The 23688-nt window shown below is 40.1% G+C and overlaps 1 protein-coding gene across 3 annotated transcripts in view; it reads left to right on the top strand.

Annotated features, from left to right (window-relative positions):
- The window catches only part of pde8a (phosphodiesterase 8A), a 131269-nt gene that overhangs the window by 68433 nt on the left and 39148 nt on the right, over positions 1–23688 (top strand). For all 3 annotated transcript variants that reach the window (XM_059639175.1, XM_059639177.1, XM_059639176.1), the window contains exons 5-15: positions 494–551; positions 4044–4132; positions 4828–4906; positions 9237–9377; positions 9655–9743; positions 10916–10964; positions 11062–11110; positions 13858–13932; positions 19976–20046; positions 21361–21525; positions 23506–23551. In XM_059639175.1, the coding sequence (XP_059495158.1) occupies positions 494–551; positions 4044–4132; positions 4828–4906; positions 9237–9377; positions 9655–9743; positions 10916–10964; positions 11062–11110; positions 13858–13932; positions 19976–20046; positions 21361–21525; positions 23506–23551 (911 nt within the window). The remainder of the gene's footprint in view (positions 1–493; positions 552–4043; positions 4133–4827; positions 4907–9236; positions 9378–9654; positions 9744–10915; positions 10965–11061; positions 11111–13857; positions 13933–19975; positions 20047–21360; positions 21526–23505; positions 23552–23688) is intronic.

The raw sequence follows: 23688 nt of genomic DNA, 5'->3' as shown, positions 1-23688 counted from the left end.
GACTTGGTCTAAGTCACTCATTTTCTAGATGACAGTATTAAAGCATAACTAATTTTTGTGATTAAATAAAACATGTCCACTTTTGGCACAGCTTGTGAATTTTGCAGCTTGAATCCCAGTGCACTTTCTTCCATCAGTCATCAGAAATGCAAATGGTAAATAGCCATTATTTTAAATGGATTGCAATATCAGCATATTTTTGTCAATGCTGTTTATATGCAGATTAGTGACATAATTGACCTAAATTAAACCAAAAACACTTCTCAAAAACCACTTCATTGCTGAAATGCTGTGAAGTCCCTAGGATGTGAAAGAATCTATGTAAATACAGGATGTAGCTATTGTGACTAAATAAAGATCTAATGTATTACAAGAGAAGTTATTTGCTTTTAATTGAGTTGTAACAATCTACCAATCCTCATAGCTTTGCATTTTAAAGCAGATTGTCATGATTAGCCATTATTAATTTTGCAAATGCATTGTTGTGCCTTAGACAAGGGGATCATAAGGAGATTTCCGTGATGCCACTGATTGCTGCAGGCTTCTCACGGGTAGGTTGCTTACTTTTCTATAGTTTAGTAGGTTTTGGCTGCTGATTGTGAACACGGGGATGTTACTGTCTTTCCTCGGGATGGGGTGATTGATCCCAGCTATGGGAATTGCAAATCCATAAGCAGCACTCATGCTTCTGATGGCTAGATTAGTTTTCAATGCAATACAAAGGGTACAAGTGATCCTGATCATGCATTAGGCCTGCAGTGGGGGTTCCTTTAAACGCATTCTTAAAAGCTCAATGAGGACCCTTGTTTCTAACAGCTGCACTGATGAGGATTTATTAACTTGGCCAATAGATTTTTTAAAAACTGAGATTACAGTAGTTGAGTGCAATCCAGCTTCGTGTCAAATTTTAATTTCTAAGTCTTTCGCTTAGACCATTGATGTAATTCTGTGTAATGTTCTTACCCGTTATAAGTTCATTGCATTGCACACTTTGATTTGTTCCTTGCAAGTTGTTTCTTTTGTTACCTTTGGCTCCTTTTTCAGTCTCTCTGCTGATTTATCTGTTACATTTGTGTTGTATCTTGTTTCCATTTGAGTTTGCCATGACCTATTTGTACCACTCCTGCCCTCAATTGTTGCACACAAAATGTTTCTGTTGTACAGAAGAAATGAGGATGTGGCACCAATTTGTTTCTGTCTCTAGTGTGACTGTTGCTAGAGATCTCCAGGATCTTTGAGTGGCAGGGCTGTGTGCTGGCTCTTCCATCCCTGTTTTTTCTCTGCTTTTTTCCCTTTGTTTTTGTTTGGAATCTCTGGCAGGTTAATCAGCGAAATCAGAGTGGCAGCGCCTCTCAGCACTCGGAGGTAGCAGCGGACGCAACTCCTCATGGTGCCTGGAGCAGAAACAAGCATGTCCTCCTGGTTTTCGAAGCTGGTAGTGGCAGCAAAGCTCCTCCACTGGTTGCAGGTGGCAGCAGACATTTTGGGATGGCAGCGCTAGCAAGGCAGCATCTCAGAGGAGGGTGACCAGAGGGGGACTCTTGGCGAGTCACCGTTGGTCTGGTTGTGGAGCCAGGGACTCCCAGTTGCAGTGGGCCCAGAGCGAGAGTCCTGGCATTGGCAAGGTGGCAGCTGAGGCAGTAGTATGCTTGGAGCTGGGTGCTCGTGGCAATGGAGTATAGATTTCACATGGGACCCAGAATTAGCATCAGCAGCGGTGTCAAGGAGGTGGGCCCAGAGGCAAAGAGATGGCACCTAAGGAATGGCGACTCCTATGTTGGGTCTTGCATAGGCAGCAGTGCAGGTGTCATTCGTGAGCTGGCTCAGGTCATTCTTTCGGTTGTATATTTTGTCCTTTTTATTCTTAAACTATTCAAAATGCCGCTGGATTGTGGTGACTGTTGAAGCTTTTCACTGTATTTTGTTGTATTCCTGTAAAATGCAAGTGACAATAAATCAATCATCCAGTCATTCAGTATGGGAGAGGAGTGAAGAACCTTCTGGAAATAATCAGCTGATTATTCATCTCCGTGTCATGGCACTCAGTCTTTTTAAAAATAATTATTTTTAAATTCTGAGTGAGAGGACCTTATCAAGACCTTGAAACCACATTTCCCCCTTTCATGTTCAATTTGCATTAATTAATTTTAGAGCTTAGTGGGCGACCCTTCAGCCCCTTGCTCTGATTTGGCTATTTATAGATTGCATTATAATGGGGTGTTGTATTGTAGGGAAGGAGATGCAAAATAACCTCAAAACTGTACTGAAGATAATCGATGGGGCGACCGCATGTGCTGTTTTAAAAATGAAATGTATTTTCTGCCTAATACTGGCTATCTCTTCAATGACTGTAAAATCACTGGTTTCCAAGTAATGAACCACAAGGAGAGTGTGTGTTAAATGGAGCCGTTATATTGCATGTTGGTAGGATGGATATCTAGGGACTGTCAATAAGTCTGAGTCCATCAGCGCAGAATTTGGTTACACTGCTATTACAGATGTGATTGCATTAGCTTGATAGCAGGGTATAAATTGGGAAGAATAAAATTGCAATTGAAGCAGTTCAGCAACAGATCACTTAAGTTGTAACAGGGAAGAAGGACTTATCTTGTGAAACCAGGTTAAGCAGCTTGGGCCTGTGCCCAATAAGAGTTACGAAGAGAGAGTTGACCTTTATTGGAACAAAAAAGATCCTGGAGAACCTGAATGAGATGAATACCAGGAGGATGTTTCCTCTTTTTTAGGGAAGACTAAAGTTAAGGGAGGTGCTTTTAAAAATAAGAGATCACTCTTTCAAGATAGAGATTTAGATTATTTTTCCCTGAGAAAATCCTGTTTTCCAAAAATAAACAGTGATGAATGACTTGTTGAATTTGTTCAAGGCTGAGTTAAATAGATTTATGATGGACAAGGGAGTCCAGTATGAGCAGCAGACAGGAAAGTTGGTGCCACAAACATCAGCCGTGATCTTATTGAAAGGCATAGCAGGCTTAATGGGTTGAACGGCCTTCATCTGCTCTCAAGAAAATGGGTACAAAAGAAACCTATTATTCACTGTACAAATCACTTATTTCCTTTCGAGAAAGCTGGATCATTCTAACTATCTAATTGGCCAGATAAGAGTTCTTGATAGATTTGTTGGAAGAGAAATTAGTAATAATGCTTCCTTAACATAAAAGGGGAGTGTGTAAGAATAAACAACAAATAACAACACTGGGGTCAAGAGCATCAGAAAAAACTTTTTTGAAGAGGACTGAAAGTTTTTGGTGTGGAGATGAGAATGTAGGGTTATTCACAAAATGCCTTCCTTTGGTCCTTGTGTGTTTCTGGATCTGAACTCCTTGAATTGTTTTCATTTAGTCCAATTTCCCTGTGCTTTCCCAGTCTTGTTTTAATACTTTTTCAAAAATACATCCATTCTTCTTACCCATAGTTTGTCTGAATGACCCTTTCTAAATAAGCTTTTTTAAGAAAAAAATTGCTCTCTGCCATTATTTTCATCATTCATTTTTGCAAATAATTGATTAACAGACCTTGAGCATTTCTGAAGAAGAGAAATGCAGTGAAAGCTGTACATTGTGCACTCATTGGGACATGTGGACCAAATTTCAAAGGGAGGAACAGTTTATACTGCAAGAGAACCAGGATGTGGACTGCTTTACAAGTAAATGTGGTCAGGCATTGCTGTGGAGGATGTATCGGGGAATGATGTCCCCAAGCTTTTGTTCAGTTAAAGACACACTGCTTTGATTAATTCCCTTTGTTAGTAGCACCTGTTCTGTAATCACAAATTTATAAACAATACAAATAGCCTTTTATCAATTTATGCAATAATTTTCCCTAATATTGAACCTGTTCAATTTCTGCTCAGCTACTGAAGAATGTCCTTGTTTCTTTAGTCTTTCCTCATAACTTTCCATGTTCTTTCTGGGAGCCTGGATGGGGCAGTTATTATCCTGACTAGCTAATCTAACTTGCCTTGTGAAGTATTTGGTATTTGCTTCTGAAGTGCCACTGTTGGTATGTTCTGTTTGTTTCTACAGTGGTACATTGAAAACCCCAGTATCATTGCCTGTTACAATGAACTGATCCAGCTGGAATTCGGAGAAGTGCGTGCACAGTTCAAGCTAAGGTATTTCCAGTTGCTTCATTAACTTATTCCATGGGCTGGTTGGGTTGGATAGTATGCTCGAGTATAACTTTAATAATTCAGCTCAATTTGGCGTGTAAAGGCTTGTCATTCATATCCGGTTTCTGGGAAATCCTCAGTTCCCATTCAGCGCATTTCGTTCAGGTCTTTGAGTGTAAAATTGTTTTTGGTGATGAGATTTGCTGACCAATGCCCAGGTTGATGGCCAGAGCTTGTTTTAATATCAAAATGTGCCTGCACTTCACCTTTGTTTTTAAGAATATTAGAAGGTCAGCATTAAAACAAAAATATTTTTGTCCCAAGATAATAAAATGTGAGGCTGGATGAACACAGCAGGCCAAGCAGCATCTCAGGAGCACAAAAGCTGATGTTTCGGGCCTAGATCCTTCATCAGATGAAGGGTCTAGGCCCGAAACGTCAGCTTTTGTGCTCCTGAGATGCTGCTTGGCCTGCTGTGTTCATCCAGCCTCACATTTTATTATCTTGGAATTCTCCAGCATCTGCAGTTCCCATTATCTCTGATAATATTTTTGTCCCCTTCACTTTGGAAATACTATGTACTGTATGGATTCAATGAGATGCTAACACAAGTTGCATGCAGCATGAACTGCTCACTGCTGTGTAGCTTTAATAGCATCATTTGTGTGTGTCTCTCTCTCTCTCTCTCTGTCTCTCAGGGCATGTAGTGCAATCATCACAGCTTTGGAGCAAAGTCAAGAATTAATAGAAATCACGAGTGAAGATAATATTATTCAGGTTTGTTATTTAATAATTTCAGCTTTTCACCCCAAGCTTGATAAACCAGCAAATAATTCCATACTTCAGTCACTCTATTGCATTAGTTTTCTGTTTTCAATTTTAAGTACAAAATAGACTATAAAAGGCAACTTTCAAATCAACATTCTGACGAGTTCATTAAAACCAAACCAAAAAACCAAAGTACTGCTGATACCTGAAAACCAAACAGAAACTATTCACTAAATAGATCTCACAGCATTATTCAGAAATAGAATTGTAAGTTTTAGATCAGTGATTTTTCATCAGAGCTAGATACTGATGAAGTCACCTGGCAGAGTGGATGTCATCATTATCTCCACACCAAACTAATATTTGGACTTGTGCACCGGCAACTCAAAACTGTGATTTCAGACATCCCCAGAGCAGCATTAAAGAACTGCTATTCCGTAATCAGGTGATTTTTTTTTTACAGGTCAGCTAATAACAGTCATGTGCCTGACTCTTCTAGTGGTTTAGAATATTGCTAAAAAAATCTACCAGACCGTTTCAAATGGAGTTCAAAGTTTTTCAAATATCCTGTGGAGCATTCTTCCCTCAATGATTAAAGAAAAGTTTGTTTAGTTAATAATTTCAATGCTATTAGAAATATGCATTGCAAATGAAACCATTTAATGCATCTCCCAACAAAAAGTGCTATGCATCCCAATGCAATTTCCACCTCTTGGTCCATAATGTACGTAACAACACTTCAAGTATATTTCCAGGTATATTTTGCAGCTTCTGCTTACATCCTTTCATGCAAACATTAAATTAGGAGTGAAAGTAGGCTATTCAGCCCTTCAAGACTGGTCCCCATTCAGTAAGGTTATGGCTGGTCTAAAATTCCATGTTCTCATCTATCCCTGATAACCTTCAAGCCTCTTGCCTAATAAGAACATGCCTCCCTCCACTTTAAAAATATTCAGTGACCCCACCTTCTGATGCAGATTGTCCCAAAATTGCACAACCTTCTGAGAATAAAATTTCCCAAATCTGAGCCCTAAAAGGGCTACCTTTAATGCAAGCACATTGAGGTACACTTTCACACCATTATTGATGGTGTAAGGCAGTTGGAAGCTTTTATAATTATCAACATCATTTGCCCTGAAGTGTAGAATGACATGCATTAAAAGCTGAAATCAACACACTAGTGCTAACATATTATTGCAATGTATCCCAAAAGGCATACCTCAGCAAGTGGCTCTGTGATACATCTTGTATTTGAGGCAGTGTCTTGCAGACCTGACTGCCCACTGAGTGATTTATTTCCAACTAGCCTCTGATCCTTCTAACTGTCATTTTAAACACTATCCACCTGATTATTGATCTTTAAGAGGAATAGGTTCTTCCTGTCTGAGTCTCTAGTTTGCTCAAAATTTTGAATACCTGAATTAAATTATTTTCAGTCTTCTCTGCTCCAAGCAAAAAAGCCTTGAATTATCCAAACTTTCCTGCTGGCTAATCTTTCTGTTCCTGGCCGTATCCTTCTAAATCTCATCTGTACCCTGAGTGTTATCACATCCTTCATGAAATGCAGTGACAGAAACTGTGTCCGGTCCTGCTGCCACTTACTTGAGAGAGATAACAGGTTTTAAATTTCCTAGGTAGAGTGTAGACCACGTGTGTGACAAAGCAATGATATGTTGCAGGCTTTTAAGATGTCTGAACTGTGTGATAGGTGTATCACTGTCTAACTCCAAAGCTGCAATGGAGTTGTGGATAGTGATGAAGGATGCTGTAGGTTGCAGAGAGACATAGATAAGCTACAGAGCTGGGCTGGGAGGTGGCAAATGGAGTTTAATGTGGACAAGTGTGAGGTAATGCACTTTGGTAGGAGTACCGGAAGGCAAAGTACAGGGCTGATGGTAAGATTCTTGGTAGTGTAGATGAGTGGAGAGATCTCTGTGTCCATGTACACAGATCCTTGAAAGTTGCCACCCAGGTTGATAGGGCTGTTAAGAAGGCATACAGTGTTTTAGCTTTTATGAATAGAGGGATCGAGTTCCGGAACCAAGAGGTTATGCTGCAGCTGTACAAAACTCTGGTGTGGCCGCACTTGGAGTATTGTGTACAGTTCTGGTCACTGCATTATAAGAAGGATGTGGAAGCTTTGGAAAGAGTGCAGAGGAGATTTACTAGGATGTTGCCTGGTATGGAGGGAAGGTCTTAGGAGGAAAGGCTGAGGGACTTGAGGCTGTTTTCATTAGAGAGAAGGTTGAGAGGTGACTTAATTGAAACATATAAAATAATCAGAGGGTTAGATAGGGAGACCCTTTTTCCTAGGATGGTGACGGCGAGCACGAGGGGGCATAGCATTAAATTGAGGGGTGAAAGATATAGGACAGATGTCGGTGGTGCTTTCTTTACTCAGAGAGTAGTATGGGAATGAAACGCTTTGCCTGCAACGGTAGTAGATTCGCCAACTTTAGGTACATTTAAGTCATCATTGGACAAGCATCTGGAGGTACATGGAATAGTGTAGGTTAGATGGGCTTGAGATTGGTATGACAGGTCGGCACAACATCGAGGTCCTGTACTGTGCTGTTATGTTCTGTTACTATATTGGAATGCTGCCCTGAAATGTGTGCAGGGGACTGTTCAGCATTTATTACACCATTGTTTATCATGGAAGAAAGTTCTTGCGATCAAGTCGTGTAACTGTAACTAACGCTGGTCTCACAGAATTCAAATTGATAATATTCCCACAACAAAAACAGAAATCACAAAGTATGGTTTGAAGTCAAAAGATAATTAGACCACAGGAGGCAGCCAGGCCTGCTGAGCTTTTCCAGCAACTTCTGTTTTTCTGATTGACAGCATCCACAGTTCTTCTGGTTTTTATGTGCACGGACAGAGGTTTATCCAACTTAGAGCATTACATTGGTATCTTTGCTCTGTCTATATTTACATACTGCAATAAACTTTCCCACCAATTAGAACATGTTAGAGTGGAAGGAGTAGCCACTTGGTTTACCTGAGGTTTTTGAATATGGACGTAGGAAAAGAATTGGCCATTAACGCAGCTGTTAGATTTTTAGCAGATGGAGGCCTAAAAATTCTGAGGGAAAATAACTTGATGTTCAGTCTTCTGAAATTTAATAATTCTCAATTAGGACAATGTCAGATAATTAAATTATTTCAACCTTGGTGACAAACATTGAGCAATTTTACATTTTCAAGTTTGAAAATTTGAAGTATTCTTGTGATTGTGTGCTGGCTGGTATTGAGGCCAGATGCTCTGACTAGTTTACAACGCGACATGATGTCACTCAGATGTGGATTATGTACAGTTCTGCCTCTCTATCTGCCTGCTTAGCTGGAAAAGAAATCAAGCTGCATGGCTATTCTGAATTAGTCACATGCAGGAAATTTCATTTTGTTTGTGGAAATAAGAAATGGGTGGTAAATATGAAGTTGGTATTGGTGAACCATGCCTCAGCAACTTGATTTTGTTTTGAAGTTAGAAAATTGTTTATTCCTGCAGAAATCCTATTGTCAAGTAAAAGCATTTTCTGTGCAGTAACAGGTTTTTCTGACCTGACTTTTTAAAAAAAAAATTGAGCAGTAGCATTTTTCAGAAAACTAATTTGACCTCTTCAAAGTTTGTCACGAACAATAAAAGATATTGGAAATGAAGTCACTGAGTGACCCACAAGCATCAATGAAATATTGAGCAGTAGTCAGCCAATCCACTTCATACTGGGTGAGGGATGAATCCTCAAGACACTGGGAAAACAACCTGCCCTCTTTTAAAACTACAGATGGGCCTTTGATTTAATCATTTTATGTCATCTCATCTTTGGGTGTGATGTTGCACCAATCCTCAGCATACATTAACTGGGTCAGGTCGTAAATTAGATGTAGCTAGGATTAGAACCTGTAATCCAGAACCCATTACTTAACTCCATTTCTTTGGCATTTTGAACAATATGGTTAAAACCATTCGTCCTGTGTCTCTCGCGCGTGTACTCTTTCTTGCTTGCGTGTGCAGGCCCCAGTGTGTCGTGCCTGCGCTGGGTCTCCTTGCGCCCTGTGTGTGTCGTGCCTGCGCTGGGTCTCCTTGCGCCCAATGACTTGCCATACCTGTGTACTAGATGCTACACGGTTTAAATCCTGTTGCCGTTGTCACTGTCTTGAAGTGAACATAAACCTTGAATCAAAGAATCTCAAACTTCCAATTCCTTCATTATTGAAGACAATTCCTCTGAACAACAAAGACTGACTTAAGTAATTAATTATTTTTGCTGGTAGTGTATACACAAAGCCTGAAATGTCTCGCTGATAGAAAATGTTTCTTGGTGTTCTGCAGTATGTGAATCCTGCATTTGAAGTAATGATGGGTTACAAGCGAGAGGAATTGATAGGGAAGGAACAAACGGAAGTGCCTAAAAGTGATAAAAACAAAGCCGATCTTCTAGACACAATCAACTCCTATATGAAGAAAGGAAAGGTGAGCGATTGGCCTCTGTTTCCCTCTCCCTGCCTCTCTTAGGCTCTCACTTCCATGCTCACATTCGCGCTGTCTCTCGATCAAACAATAAATAAAAGACACCGATTCACATCATTGCTACTCAAATTCCAGACTTAGCAAGAAAGACCCATTACTTTGAAGAGGCGTTTCCTCAGCTGACGAGGCAGAGGCCTCCCCTGATCTCTGTCACACTACATAACTAGGCTTCAGTTTTATGAATTCTTATTTTAATCTGTTTGCACTTGTGGTTTTTCAGGAGTGGCAAGGAATGTACTATGGCAGAAAACGAAATGGTGACAGTGTACAACAAGATGTAAAAATAACTCCTGTCATAGGTCAAGGAGGGTGAGTGTACTGTCCTTTTTCATTTAGTTCAATCCAATCAAATGACCAAAGTATGAACTGACATACAAACTGTAATTTTAACTTCTAAATCCTGTTTGATCCGAATTGTTGTGATTTTTGTTTTCTCCTCTTTTACACACTCCTGATTCCTGCACTTTAAGTCTATAATGCCTAATTGAAGAGTGAATGGTTTTCTGTCTCCTTGTCTCTTCACGGTTATTGCTTTTCAGCATTCCTCTTACACAAGTTTCTATCCTACCCCCTCTTCCTCGTCTCCCCTCCGTACTCCTCTTCCCTTCCCAAACAACCGAGTCTAACACAAAAGGGTTGTCCAAACTTCTGCCAGTGCTACCTGGGAGATGCCACACTGAATGGCAGGAAGTGGTGCAGGCCCACATCTTGTATCTGTCTCTTTGCCTATTGTTGTCGGGCCTCTAACTACCATCAGAGTTGGGTTTGGATCAGCTCAGATCTGGTCGAGAACTAATTCCTGCTGAATCTGAATATTGTGCAATGCTTGAGGTATCCCTCAAATTGATAGATCAGGAAGTGAAAATTTACCAAACGTTATGCGAAGGAATTCCATCCGAGTCACTTGTAGTTCTGCCTAGCGTCTCATTTTATTGTACAAGTTTTGGAAATATTGGGAAATAAGACTGTTTTTATAATACATCAGCTGATTGGAAGTAAAAACAATTTTTAAAAAAAACTTCCAATTTTGACCTTGCATTTAAGGCTTCAAAATGCCATTTTCTTTGACATGCTTTTAAAACAAATATTAAAGCTAATACTTGTTCAAAACAAAGTTAAAGGCAATTGAGGATTTAAACTCAAGCCCACGTCAACCATCTAGAACAGACTGTGAAGATTGAGATGTGATGCCTTATTGAAGAGTAAACAGCATGGTATAGGAATGGAGACTTGAGCCTGTTTGTTGCTCTGGCTCCTAACCATAGTCATAATTGGGTCTGGATCAGATACAATTTGTAAAGATTTAGTAAAAGGTTTAGATGGTCATTTTAATGTTGGTTAAATGCAGAAGCAACAGTCTTCCAAGGGCCTATGATTACATGCTGTCTCTTGCTTTACTCAGTTTACCTCTTGGTCTTGTTACTTAAAACATGCACTGCAGAAATTTATAAATATTCTAAAACCAGCTTCTTTCTCCATAGGAAAATTAGACACTATGTGTCTATTAAACGACCGTGTAATGAAAACAAGGTATGTGTAAGAGATCAATGCTTAATACTTTTTTGTTTTCTCAAACCTATCTGGAGCGATATTTTTAAGACATTCTTCTCCTCTTAATTTTCCACAGAGTGACAAATCTCACTTATGTGATCGTGTTCAGGCTGAATCCCAAACAGGTAGTGTTATTTGCTTTAAAACCATATGTTTATAAGAGTAGAAGCTGGCCATTCTAGTCTGATTCATCAATACCTGATCCAACTATCCTCAATTCCACTTTCGTGCCTTCTGAACATACGAAGGAACAAGAATCGGCCACAAAAATAACCATGGCTGAAATGAAACAAAGAACAGCTGATGCTAGAGTTCTGAAACAAAAACCAACAGCTGGAGAAACTCAACAGATCTGGTAGCAAAGTTAACGTTTCAAGCCCAGTAACTGTTCGTCAGAGTGAATAAGCCAATGAAGATTGATTGCCACATACTGCCAGACCTGCTGAAGATCATGGCTAACTTGTTTTTCATCTTTACTTTCCTGCATGCTCCCATAACCTTTCATCCTTCAGGCAATCAAGAGTCTATCTACCTTGGCCTTACAAATGTTTAATTTTTTTTTTATCCACAGCCTTTCAAGTTCCAAAATCACTGAACCCTCGGAGGGGAAAAAATGATTCTTTACCCCTGTTTTAATGTACTTCTTATTTTTAAACTGTGACCCCAGTTCTAGTTTCTCCCACAAGAGGAAGCATCTTTTTTCTATCCACCTGGTCAAGTTCCCTCAGGGTCTTTTACATTTCAGTTAAGCCACCTCTGACTCATTTAAATTCCAAGGCTATAGACCTAGCCTGTCAAACCTTTCTTCTGAAGGAAATCCTTTTATTCCAGGTGTTAGTCTCGTAAATTTTTTCTGATCTGCTTCCAGTGTGTTAACATCCTTCTGAAAGTATGGTGACCAGTACTGTACACAGTATTCCCAGCATAATTGAGGCATGAGTTCCCTGTTCTTTTATTTAATCCCTCTCAATAAAACATAACATTCTATTAATTTTCCTGGTTACTTGTGCCTGCATACTACGATGATTCGTGCACAAACATATCCAGATTTCTCTGCACCTTGGAAGGCTGCAACTTTTCTCCATTTAGTGCGTTCTTTTTATGCTTTCTGGCAAAATGTTCAATTTTATATTTAAAAGTGTGTACGCCGTTTGCCGTCTTTGTTATCAGTAATTTTAATTTCCATACCTTTTGGCCCCTTCAAATTATTTACATAAATAATTTGAATGAGTTGAGGACCCAGCACCAATCCCAGCAGCACACTACTTGTGATATCCTGCCAGCCTGAAAAAGATGCATTTATTCCTGCCCTCCGCGTCCCATTAGCTGGTCGATCTTCTCTCCGTGTCAATATGTTACCCCCCAATATTTTAGCTTCCTCGGTAGCCTTCTGGAAATCTAAGTAGAAGACATCCACTGGTTCCCTTTTATCTACTGCATAAGTTACTTCTTTGAAGAACTCCAATAAATTAGTTAAAAATGATTTTCCCTTGACAAAACCATGTTGGCGCTGCCTGATTATCTTGAATTTTTCAGAGTGCCTTGTTATAACATCTTTAAAAATAGTTTGTAACATTTTCCCTTTAACAAATATAAAGCTATTGGAAGTGTAGTTTCCTGCTTTCTGTCTCCCCACCCACCTCAACCCACTTTTTTTGGATAAAGGTTTATATTGGCTATTTCTAATCTGAAGGGGTCTTCCCTGAAATTTAACGTATTTGGGAAAATTAAAACCAACGCATCAACAATCTTTGTCTACTACTTTTTAAGAACCCGGAATGAAATCTGTCAGGACCTGGAAATTTATCAACCCGCATTCCCAGTAATTTACTCAGCACTGCCTCCCTGGTAACTAACTTTATTGATGTCCTCCCTCCCTTTCAGTTCCTCATTCTCAGCTATTTCTGGCATGCTACTTGTATCCTCTCTAGTGAAGACTAATGCAAAGTCTCCATTCAGTTTGTCTACCATCACTTTATCCTCTGTTGCTGATTCATAGAATCCTAGAATCATTCAATCCCTACAGTGTGGAAACAGGCCCTTCGGCCCAACAAGTCCACACCGATCCTCAGAGCACCCATCCAGACACATTCTGTTATAACCCACTTAATCTACACCTCCCCTGAACACTACGAGCAGTTTAGCACGGCCAATCCACCCTAACCTGCACATCTTTGGACTGTGGGAGGAAACCAGAGCACCGGGAGAAAACCCGTGCAGACGTGGGGAGAATGTGCAAACTCCACACAGGCAGTCGCCCGAGGCTGGAATCGATCCCGGGTCCCTGGCTCTGTGAGGCTGCAGTGCTAACCATTGAGCCACTGTGCTGTCCCCAAATGTGTCAGATTCCCCAACATATTTTCTATAGGAAAGACGTTTACTTTGTTGATTCTTTAAATAGTGGAAGAAATATTTCTGATCTGTTTTTATATTTTTGGCTCAATTTTTCTTATCTGATCTGTTTCTCCTTATTAAGGTTTTAGTAATTCCAGTTATCTGACCTGCCACTTTGCACAATTGTTTTTTTTCCTTTGTGTTTGATACTATCTTTGACATTTTTAGCTAAGCATTGATGGCGTATCTAGCCTTCAGAATATTGTTTTTCTCTAAATGGACTTGTTCTGTTGTGTTATCTGGAATATCCCATTAAACATTTGCCAATGCAACTCCGTTAACCTACTTCCTCTATCTCTGTCACGTTCCTATGGAACCAGCAGTCTGATTTGAAAGCAATGTTTCCTAAAGTGAGTAATGTAAGGTTAACTCCTCAGTTAGAATCTGTGGTGGAAACAGTATCTGCACAGATTATGGGAGAGTTAGGAAAGCAAATTTTGGTTCTGTATTGTTCAGGAGTTCATTGCTTCCTTTACAGACATCCACACTTGTAAACACAAAGACAGGAGGAAAAGTTCCGATGTCAGATCCAACACATCACGAGGGAGTGATGGTATGTTAAGTGCTTCCAAGGTCACAATAACTTATGCGGTCAATTTGTCCCTTTAAGTGTTTGTGAAACAGGTGACTTTTTAAAGTATTAGTCAAAACCTCACATGGTATGTCCTAGGAGTTACATTACAGTGCTGGGTAAAAAGGTCTAAATGCTTTTTAAGGCTTTATTGAAAGTAATACTTAACCTTGCATAAGTGCACTTTTTTAAAAACAAGGGATAAATTGACGATTTGTCCTAGCTCTGCCATTCAGTACAATCATGACTGATCAGCTACTTCAAGTTTCCTCACTCTCTATCTCTTGATTCTCTTAGTATCTAAAAGTGTATTGACATCTTGTAACGATTTTTTTAGCTTTGTTTATTATCAATTGCGGATTTAATTGGAAAAAAGAACTGTTATAAAATCAAAGATTGGAAGGAATTCCTGCTGTTGTAATTACTTTAGCCTTTAGTTAAGTTACTGAACCTCATTGGGAGTTGTGTTTACACTTTGCTTTGCAAGACCTGGGGGGAGGTGAAAGAAGCTGACTTGGCACTAGGATAAATATGCAAAGTGAGATTCTGTCATCAGCAGGTAGCTGATGGGTTTGTGCATGTGTGACCAGTGGTAGATACCAAATATTACCATCCTGGTGACAGTTGCCTGATGCCTACTCAGTGGGACAGCTTGTATGAGGATGATACAGAGATAGGTGGGTTCCAGACTGGAATGAGCAAGGTCTGTCACCAGAACTGAAGCAGAATCACTGGACCCAAATTTTTAATTCTGCTTTCTCTCCATAGATGCTGCCAGACCAGCTGAGCCTTTCCATCAGTTTCAATTTTTGTTTATTGCACATCTTCAGTACTCGTGGTTTTTCGTTTCATTTGTTACATTATCCCCTCATTCACTGTAAGCCCTTACCCTTCACCAGTGACTGGAAGTGAGCAATTAACGTATAAATCTCCTGTGTCAATGACAAAGAACTGAGAATTTGGAAGGAAAGACTTGAGGGAATAGAGCCCTAAGAGAAAGGAGCACTTTATCAAGTCTTCAGATTGGTGCTGTTGAACTGTTTTCCCCAAGTAATTTTCTTCCTCCGCCATAGCATCAATGTCTTTTTGTTTGTCTGCCTGTGTGTATGGATTTCAACAAGGGAGTTTGAGTTTTAAATAGTAGAGATAAATGTTGGTAGTTCATGTTTTTGTGTGAATAGAATTTGCTTATTTGTAATAAATAGTTCTTGTTCAATGTTTTCGTTTAACCTAATTCCAATAGAAAGAGAAACTGGGGACTTTGCAGAATTCATGATTTAGTCAACATATGTAAAGACCTGGGAGTAGCAGGACTTTAAGATTTAGTGCATTTTCCCCAGTGGGTTGTGACCCTCTATATATTGAGTATACTTAACAACTGCACATTGGTGCTGTTCCACAAAAGGTAGTGGAAGCAGTTTTGGCATATTGTTCATCAAGAATCCACCCACCATTGCCTTAAAAAAAGAGATGAAAGGCTTTCAGTGAGTAGGCAGAAATATGGTGTGATTGCAGTGAATAAATGGCTGACTGTCTCCTGTTGAATTTATGAATGATTTAGGATTCCTGCATTCTAGAAATTGCATAAGCAGGATATGGAGAACTGGAGAAGAGAGATGCAGGATTCATTAAGATGTGAATTCCAAAATGTGTTTCAAGCCACTGCCTAGAGATAATTTATAGGTTTCATCAGTGTCTGCCTAACTTTCCAAACTCCAAACAGATAGGAATATCCAAAAGGTGACATCTCAGGTCAGACACCGAACTGTAGGTGTGAGGCCTCGTCCAGAATCTGTCTCGGCTTTAACCTGCAATCAGGCTGATTTTGTTCTGAAAACAGGAACTTATAAAATGCCACACTGACTACAAATAGTGTGTTTCTTGAACAAAATAGAATATATCTGCAAATGAACAAACATCATGGAGGAAATAGTTCATCCCGTAGGTGTGAGTGAGAGTGTGGTCAGTGCCAACAACTGCCAATTCCCTGAAGCCATCCTACAGCTCATCCACTTCATCCTCAACCACAGTGTCTTCACCCTTGATCACAAGTTCTTCATCCAGACACGCACAACAGCCATGGGAACCACATTTGCACTCCAACATGCCAATATTTTCACCCACAAATTTGAGCAAGACTTCTTTGCTGCACAGGACCTCTGACCAATGCTATACACCAGATACACTGACATTTTCTTCCTTAGGACTAATGGCAAGGAGTCACTGAAACAACTATGTAGTATTATCAACAAGTTTCATTCCACCATGAGACTTACCATGAACTACTCTTCAAAATCGGTTTTGTTCTTGGAGACGCACATCTCCATCAAGGACTGACACCTCAGTACTTACTCTACTGCAAGTCCATGGACATCCTCACAATACTGCACTTCTGTAGCTTCCACCCTAAGCATATTAAAAAAAGCCATCCCCTACGTACAAGCCCTGTGCATACACAGCATTTGCTCAGATGAGGAACGTGATGAACACCGGAAGGTTTTGAAAGGTGCCCCCATAAGAATGGAATATGATGCTCAATACATTGATTACCAGTTCTGACGTGCTACAACAAAAAACTGCAACAACCTCCTCAGAAAACAGACACAGGATATGACCAGTAGTACCCTTTGTGGGCCAGTGCTTCCCTGGAGCAGGGAAACTATGTCGTGTTCTTTGCAGCCTTCAACATGTCATTGATGATGAGCATCTTGCCAAGTTCTTCCCTAAACCTCCACTTCTCAGCTTCAAACAACCACCAAACCTTAAACAGACCATTCTTCACAGCAAACTACCCAACCTTCAGGACAACATTTGACCACAACATCTCTCAACCCTGCCATGGCAACCTGTGCAAGGTATGTCAGATCATTGACATGGATACCACCATCACACTTGGGAACACCACCCACCACATACATGGCAGATACTCATGTGACTCCAGCCAGTGTTGCCTATCTCATATGATGTAGGCAAGGATGCCCCAAGGCATGGTATAGAGGCGAGGCAATACAGATATTACGCCAACGGATGAGTGGACAAAGCACAGCAATCGCCAGAGAAGGACGTTCCCTCCCAGTTGGGGATGACTTCATCTGTCAAGAGTATTTAGCCTCCGATCTTCCAAGGCAGATGTCAAGATACACAACAACGCGGAATCGCCAAGCAGAAACTGATAGCCAAGTTCCATAGCCATGAAGACCGTCTCAACTGTGATAGAGTTCCTGTCCTGCTGGAGGTAACACCATCACACTTCTGTATCTGTAAAATCTTCTTTACTGTCCTGTTTTTGACAGCATTACCTTAATAAATTGTTATGATTCTTAGTCTTAAGTAATCCAAAATTGTATTAATAATTATTTTACACACACTCACCTATATTAAACCTCTGGGGGAATCATTTCATCCAAGATGGTTGTTTATTTGCAGATACATTCTATTTTGTTCAAGAGACACCATTTGTAGTCACAGTCAGTGTGGCATTTTATAAATGCCTGTTTTCAGAACAAAATCAGCCTGATTGCAGGTTAAAGCCGAGACAGATTCTGGATAAGGCCTCACACCTACAATTCAGTGTCTGACCTGAGATGTCACCTTTTGGATATTCCTCTGTTTGGAAAGTTAGGCAGACACTGAAACCTTTAATTGTCTCTGGGCAGTGGCTTGTTTTGGAATTTGCATCTTAAATGAATCCTGCATCTCCTTTCTACAGAGATAATAGGAACTGTAGATGCTGGAGAATCTGATCTGACGAGGGGTCTAGGCCTGAAACGTCAGCCTTCCTGCTCCTCTGCTGCTTGGTCTGCTGTGTTCATCCAGCTCTACACCTTGTTATCTCAGATTCTCCAGCTTCTGCAGTTCCTACTATCTCTGATACAATTTTAACCCCACTGTGAACCCTCTTCTAAGGATGCCTAAGAAGTTACCCTCCTCCCTCCGGACAAACCTCAGGGAATCTCTCTCCCACTGCAACTTTCTTGTAATCTCTTCGGCCTTGATCGTGCCCTGAAGCAAACCAGGTACCACAGCCACATCACCTTTCTCAGTACCTGCCTACGGAACCAGATCATCCCCAATGGACTGCAGTCTGCATTCAGGCCTTCCCAATTTGGCCCCAACTGTGACAGTCTGCATTGAGATCCTTCAGAAGCATTTTTCCCTGCAACTCCTGAAACACACACACTCAGCAATATGCCAGCATCGCCAGGCACTACAATCAAGCCTACCCCAGCTCGGAGCTTCCCTCTCCCAGACCTCCCAAGGACCTCTCCTGTTTTTGGATCTTTGTAGGATCCACAACCTGAACTCTCAATTCTACTTTCCTTTCTCCAGTTCTCCATATCTTGCTTATGCAACTTCTACCATGCAGGAATGTATGAATGGTTTAGGATTCAACAGGAGACAGTCAGCCATTTGCTTGCTTCATTCACATCGTTGTATGATCATTTGGTCTCTGTCTGCATGCTCTCCTCTCAGTGGACCAGATGAACAGGCTGTGCTCTGAAAGCTTGTGACTTCGGACAAATCTGTTGAACTATAACTTGGTGTTGTGTGATTTTTGACTTTGAAGCAAGCTCAGGGGATTGAGTGACACTTCCTGCATCATGTAAACATTCACATTAATAATTTGCAATCTTTTGAGTGAAGAAACTTCTCAGCTCAATCCTGAATGGGCAACTCCTAAACTGGAGACTCCTACAGTGTTTTAGATTCTACAGTCAGGACAAACATTTGTCCCAGTGCCGTTGCTATCAAACTCTTAAATGCTAATGAGATCACTTAATTCTTTAAACTCTTTGGAATATAGATCTAATCAACTCAATCTCTCTTCAGGACCACCCCTTTACTCAAGGAATCAGTCTTGAAGTTTCAATTGGAAATATTTAATAGTTAACTATTTACAAGTTAACTTTAAAAGTTAACTCTGAGCAACTACCTAATGGCAGCAGATCTGAGTTCCTGGTTTAAATTGATACTTTGAGGTTTTTGCCTAGGGGAATCTACAATTTCCCAGCAATTCCTTCAGAATCTGCTTTGCCTGGGAATCTGCAGGGTCACCGTGTACAACTGCCAGTTGTGCTGCAGAAGTGACTGGTCATTGATGTTCCACATGGCCTTTTGCACATGCTTATTTGTACAGACTAGCATTTCCCTCCTGACGTCAACCTATTTTGTTTTCTCTGTCCCACCTTTTGAGATTAGCATGAGTGTTCTTGCTGATTTCCAGCCTACTTGGGGGGGCTGTTTGAAAATCTGGAATATTACCAAGTCAAAAATCATTGTTTCCACTTATCTCTGCAACTACTTCTTTTTAGGAGCTAGATTGCAGGCCATGCATTCTAGTGCATTTAGGAGAGGCAGTGCCCTAGTGGCATTATCACTAGACTGTTAATTTGGAGACCCTACAACGTTCTGTGGACCTGGGTTGATTCCTGCCATGGCAGGTGGTGGAATTTGAATTCAATAAATAACGAATTAGCAGTCTAATGATGACTGTGAATCGATTGTCAATTATCGGAAAAACCCATCTGGTTCATTAATGCCTTTTAGAGAAGGAAACTGCCATCCTTACCTGTGCTGGCCTACATGTGACTCCAGACCCACAGCAATGTGGCTGACTCTTAACTGCCCTCTGGGCAATACATGCTGCCTATGCAGTGACACCCTTATCCCATAGATGAATAAAGGAAAAAATGCAGTGTAGCCTATTGTTATCTATAACTCCATACTTTCTCCAATGCTGTTTCTTTACTAACACTTCTATGTTCCTCATTTTCATTCAGCTCTTGGTTCACCACTGTTTTCAGATTGTTACCTGCATTTCAAAATACTTGAGCTGAATATTTTCTAGATCTGCACTTCAACTTGGAAGTATGGACAAGCTGAGGTTAAACTGTCCTATAGTCTGCTTTGCTGCTCCATTGCTGGTTTTGCAGAAGAATAAGGATTGTGAAGATTGCACAATCTTAATAAATAATAGCATTTCACTATCTTTATGAATTTGTTTCTTAATTTGTTAAATTCACAGGTAGTTCCCAGCCCAGAAGATCCTCTATTGCTAGAATACATTCCATGACCATTGAAGCTCCCATTACCAAGGTAAAACTGAATGAGAATCTAATACATAGTGAAATAATAGAGCAATCTTCGTTAGTTTACAGCTTTTGGTGGTATTTCCTGAACTAGTTGCAAAGCAGTGAAATATGGTCGCTATTGTGTTTGCTCTGATATTGGCTGTCTCAATTGTAATCATCTTGCTTTGAGTCAGAAAGGGTTCAAGTCCCAATCCAAGTTATATTAGATGCAAATTTGAGTTTGAAAGGCACATTGTTGAAACTTTTTGTCTTGCGCTGATCAGGCCAATTTGTAAGAATAGCCATGTAAGGGGAAAACCTGCAATGAGAGGAGAGTGTTGACTGGTTGGAAAACGAACTCCAACTGGTAGAGGTATTGCTGCACAAATTAATAATGAATGGTGATTAACTGCCATCCTTTGTTTTAAATTTTAAACCAGCAATCTACAATAAGGTTAAGAGAAATTGAAGAATACTGGACCTGAAATGTTAACTCTCCTTTCCCTCCACAGGTGCCACAAAACTTGCTGTCTTTCCAGCAATTTCTGATTTTGTTTCTGAGAGAGCTTAACTTTCCCAAGATTTTCTACTGATCACTCGTATGAGTAATATGGGATATGAATTTCAGTTCCAATGTGATGCCAGGGTGTACGGGTCACACATATCAAAGACTGGTGGATTATATCAAACAATGTATCCATTTGAACATTCACAACAAGTAAGATATTGACAATACCAACTGGCCTGGATTTTCAAGCCTTGCAATATGCTGTCCATCTTTAATGCAGTTGTGCATTTAGACATTGTTTGCTGAATAAGCGGAATAATCCTGTGTGTGAAGAATTATGCTGATAACCAGTTTAGGATTGTCATTTGACTGATAGAGGTGCACATGCACATCCTGAAAGATATGTTTTATTAAAACACATGCCCTGTTATTTGCAGACAGAGGGCCTGTGGCTTTTTCAATTTAACACAGTAGTTGACAGCCGTTTGCTGGTTGATCTGGACATCGCCCAGAAAAAAAAAACAATCAGTCAATCTGCCTGGTTTAAAATTTAAAGTTTGATGGCTAACAAGTAGCCATCATTTAGTTAATGCATTCTCTTTGGAGGCAACAGCTCTGCCAGTTAGAGTCTACTTGGCCAACCAGTTGGTACTCCCTTCTCGTGCTGTATAAATTGTTGGTTTTTCCCTTGAATTGTTATTCATGTTATTTAAGTTCTATGTTGCCAAATAATGTTAGGTGTAAATTGTTTGAGGAGCTGATTGTGTAAATAGCTCAGATGTGAAGAATTTACAATACATTGTTAATTTGATCATTTTGGTAAACTTTAAGGTAATAAATATCATAAATGTTGCGCAAGAGAGCAGCTCTGAGCCAGTGGCTGAAGCTTTGGATCGTGTGCTGGAAATTCTCCGAACGACAGAGCTATATTCTCCGCAGCTTGGAAGCAAGGAAGATGATCCACATGCTAGTGACCTAGTCGATGGGCTGATGTCTGTAAGTTCAGCTTGAGTCACATCCCTTGAATTCATTGCACAAAGCTGTGTGCAATGTTAGTAATATTCTGAACACTTATTAACTCAGTTTGCGCACATGGGGAATTTGTGTGGAAAGGAATGCCGTACGTTGGAACAGCACCTTTACACAGGAGGTATAAGAATCATTGAAGCAGTTTAACCCTTTATTACTTCTAGCCTTATAATTTCTGCTGTTTGCTTAGTTGTGAGCCCTGACTTAGTTGTTGACATGTGTGTCCAACTGAGATGGTTATAGACCTATGGCCTGTTCCGTAGATTTGACCTCGAGAATCTAGGCTGATGCTCCAATGCAGTAATGAGGGAGTGCTGCTCTGTCAGATCTGTTGGTCAAATAGTGTTACGCTGTGTATGTCCTTTGGGGACACAGGAAATCCCCATTACACAATTTTGATGGAGGACAAAGATGTTACCATCTGCATCCTGGCTAAGTTTATCCCTGAACTAAACTGCTTTTAAAAATAATACCAGATATTATATTTCTGTTAGTGGCACCTATCTGTGCTGAAATTGACTGCCAAGACTCACTATAGTAGTGACTATACCACAAAAGCGGTTTATTGACTGGAAAGTCCTTTTTGGGGTATTTGAAATTGTTAGGTGCTCTTCTCTCTGGTACAAGTGTCTCTGCCTTTCTTTTTTTCCGAACATTCGAGCATAGATAAGGGATCATTAATTAACAAGAAATGAACAGGGATAAGCCAGTTGTTTTTTTTTCATTGGCAAACTGTAACCTGTCACAGGTATCTGTGTAAAATGTCAATCATTTGTGATCTATATCAATGACTCAGATGTCGGACTGAATGCACAGTTACTGAATCTGTTGATGGCACCAAGTGAGAAAGTGAGTGGACAAAAATTTGTCTAATGGAGTATAAGAGGGAAAGCTGTGAACTGGTTAACTTGCACAGGAAGAATAGAAGAACAATGTATTTTAAATGACAAGCGATTGTAGAATGTTATAGCACAGAGGAATTTGGGTATCCTGAAACATGAGTTAAGGGTTCATAGGCAGTTTCAAGAAGAAATTAGGAAAACAAATGGATTGTTGACCTTTATTGCAAGGGGAATGGAATATAAAATTAGGGAATATTCCCTAAAACTGTTGTTTCAGCTTTGGTAAGTCCACAGCTGAAATACTGTACAGTAGCAATATAGTCATTGGAGACAATTCAGAGGAGGGTTCAGTAGGTAGATCTAAAACAGAAGTTGCTGGAAAAGCTCAGCAGGTCTGGCAGCATCTGTGAAGGAAAATATCAGCTAACATTTTTGGTCTGATGACCCTTCTTCAAGGCTCTGGGGAAGGGTAACAAGACCCAAAACGTTAACTCTGATTTTTTTTTCTTCACAGATGGTGCCAGACCTGCTGAGCTTTTCCAGCAACTTCTGTTTTTGTTCCTGATTTACAGTATCTGCAGTTCTTTTAATTTAGTAGGTTGATTCATGGGATGCCTTTATAAGGAAAGGTTGAGTAGATTGGGTTGATACTCTCTGGGGTTTAGAAGAATGAAAGGTGATCTTACTGAATCATATAGTTAAGGGGGACTCCACAGAAACTGTTTTTCCCCTGGAGTAATCTAGAGTGAGGAAGCAAGTTAATAAATTAGAGGTATCCCTTTAGACTCTGAGAATTTTTCATTCAGGTGGCCATTAGTCTGTGGTATTCTTTCCCAGAGTGCAGGGAAGACTTGATCATTATGTAACTTGGTTTTGAATATATTCAGACAAGGGAATTGAGGCATGCAGGAAAGTGAAGTTGAAACCATGATTAGATCAGCTATGATTTTTTTTTCCCCATTAATCAAGCTCGAGAATCAAATGGGCTTTCCTTTATGGTATTATTTTTATGAACCGAACAAGAATAGAATCGCTTTGGATACAATTGTAACAAGTTGTTGCTAACAGCACGATCACGCTAAGCCTCCTCTCTTGCTGCCTACAGGATGGTTTACGGAGACTGTCTGGAAATGAATACATCTTCACCAAAAGTAAGTTGGCTTTGTTTTCAGCTAGAGTTAACCTTGTGGATATCATATCACCTTTTAGGAAAGATTTTCCCAAAGTCATTTTTATTGCCTTTCAAATTCTAATTTGAGTGCTTATGCATCTGAAGACCAATAGCCCT

Source organism: Stegostoma tigrinum, chromosome 33 (genome assembly GCF_030684315.1).
Source record: "Stegostoma tigrinum isolate sSteTig4 chromosome 33, sSteTig4.hap1, whole genome shotgun sequence".
NCBI lineage: Eukaryota > Metazoa > Chordata > Chondrichthyes > Orectolobiformes > Stegostomatidae > Stegostoma > Stegostoma tigrinum.
The sequence above is the reverse complement of the archived record's forward strand: the minus strand, read 5'-3'. Positions and strand labels throughout refer to the sequence as shown.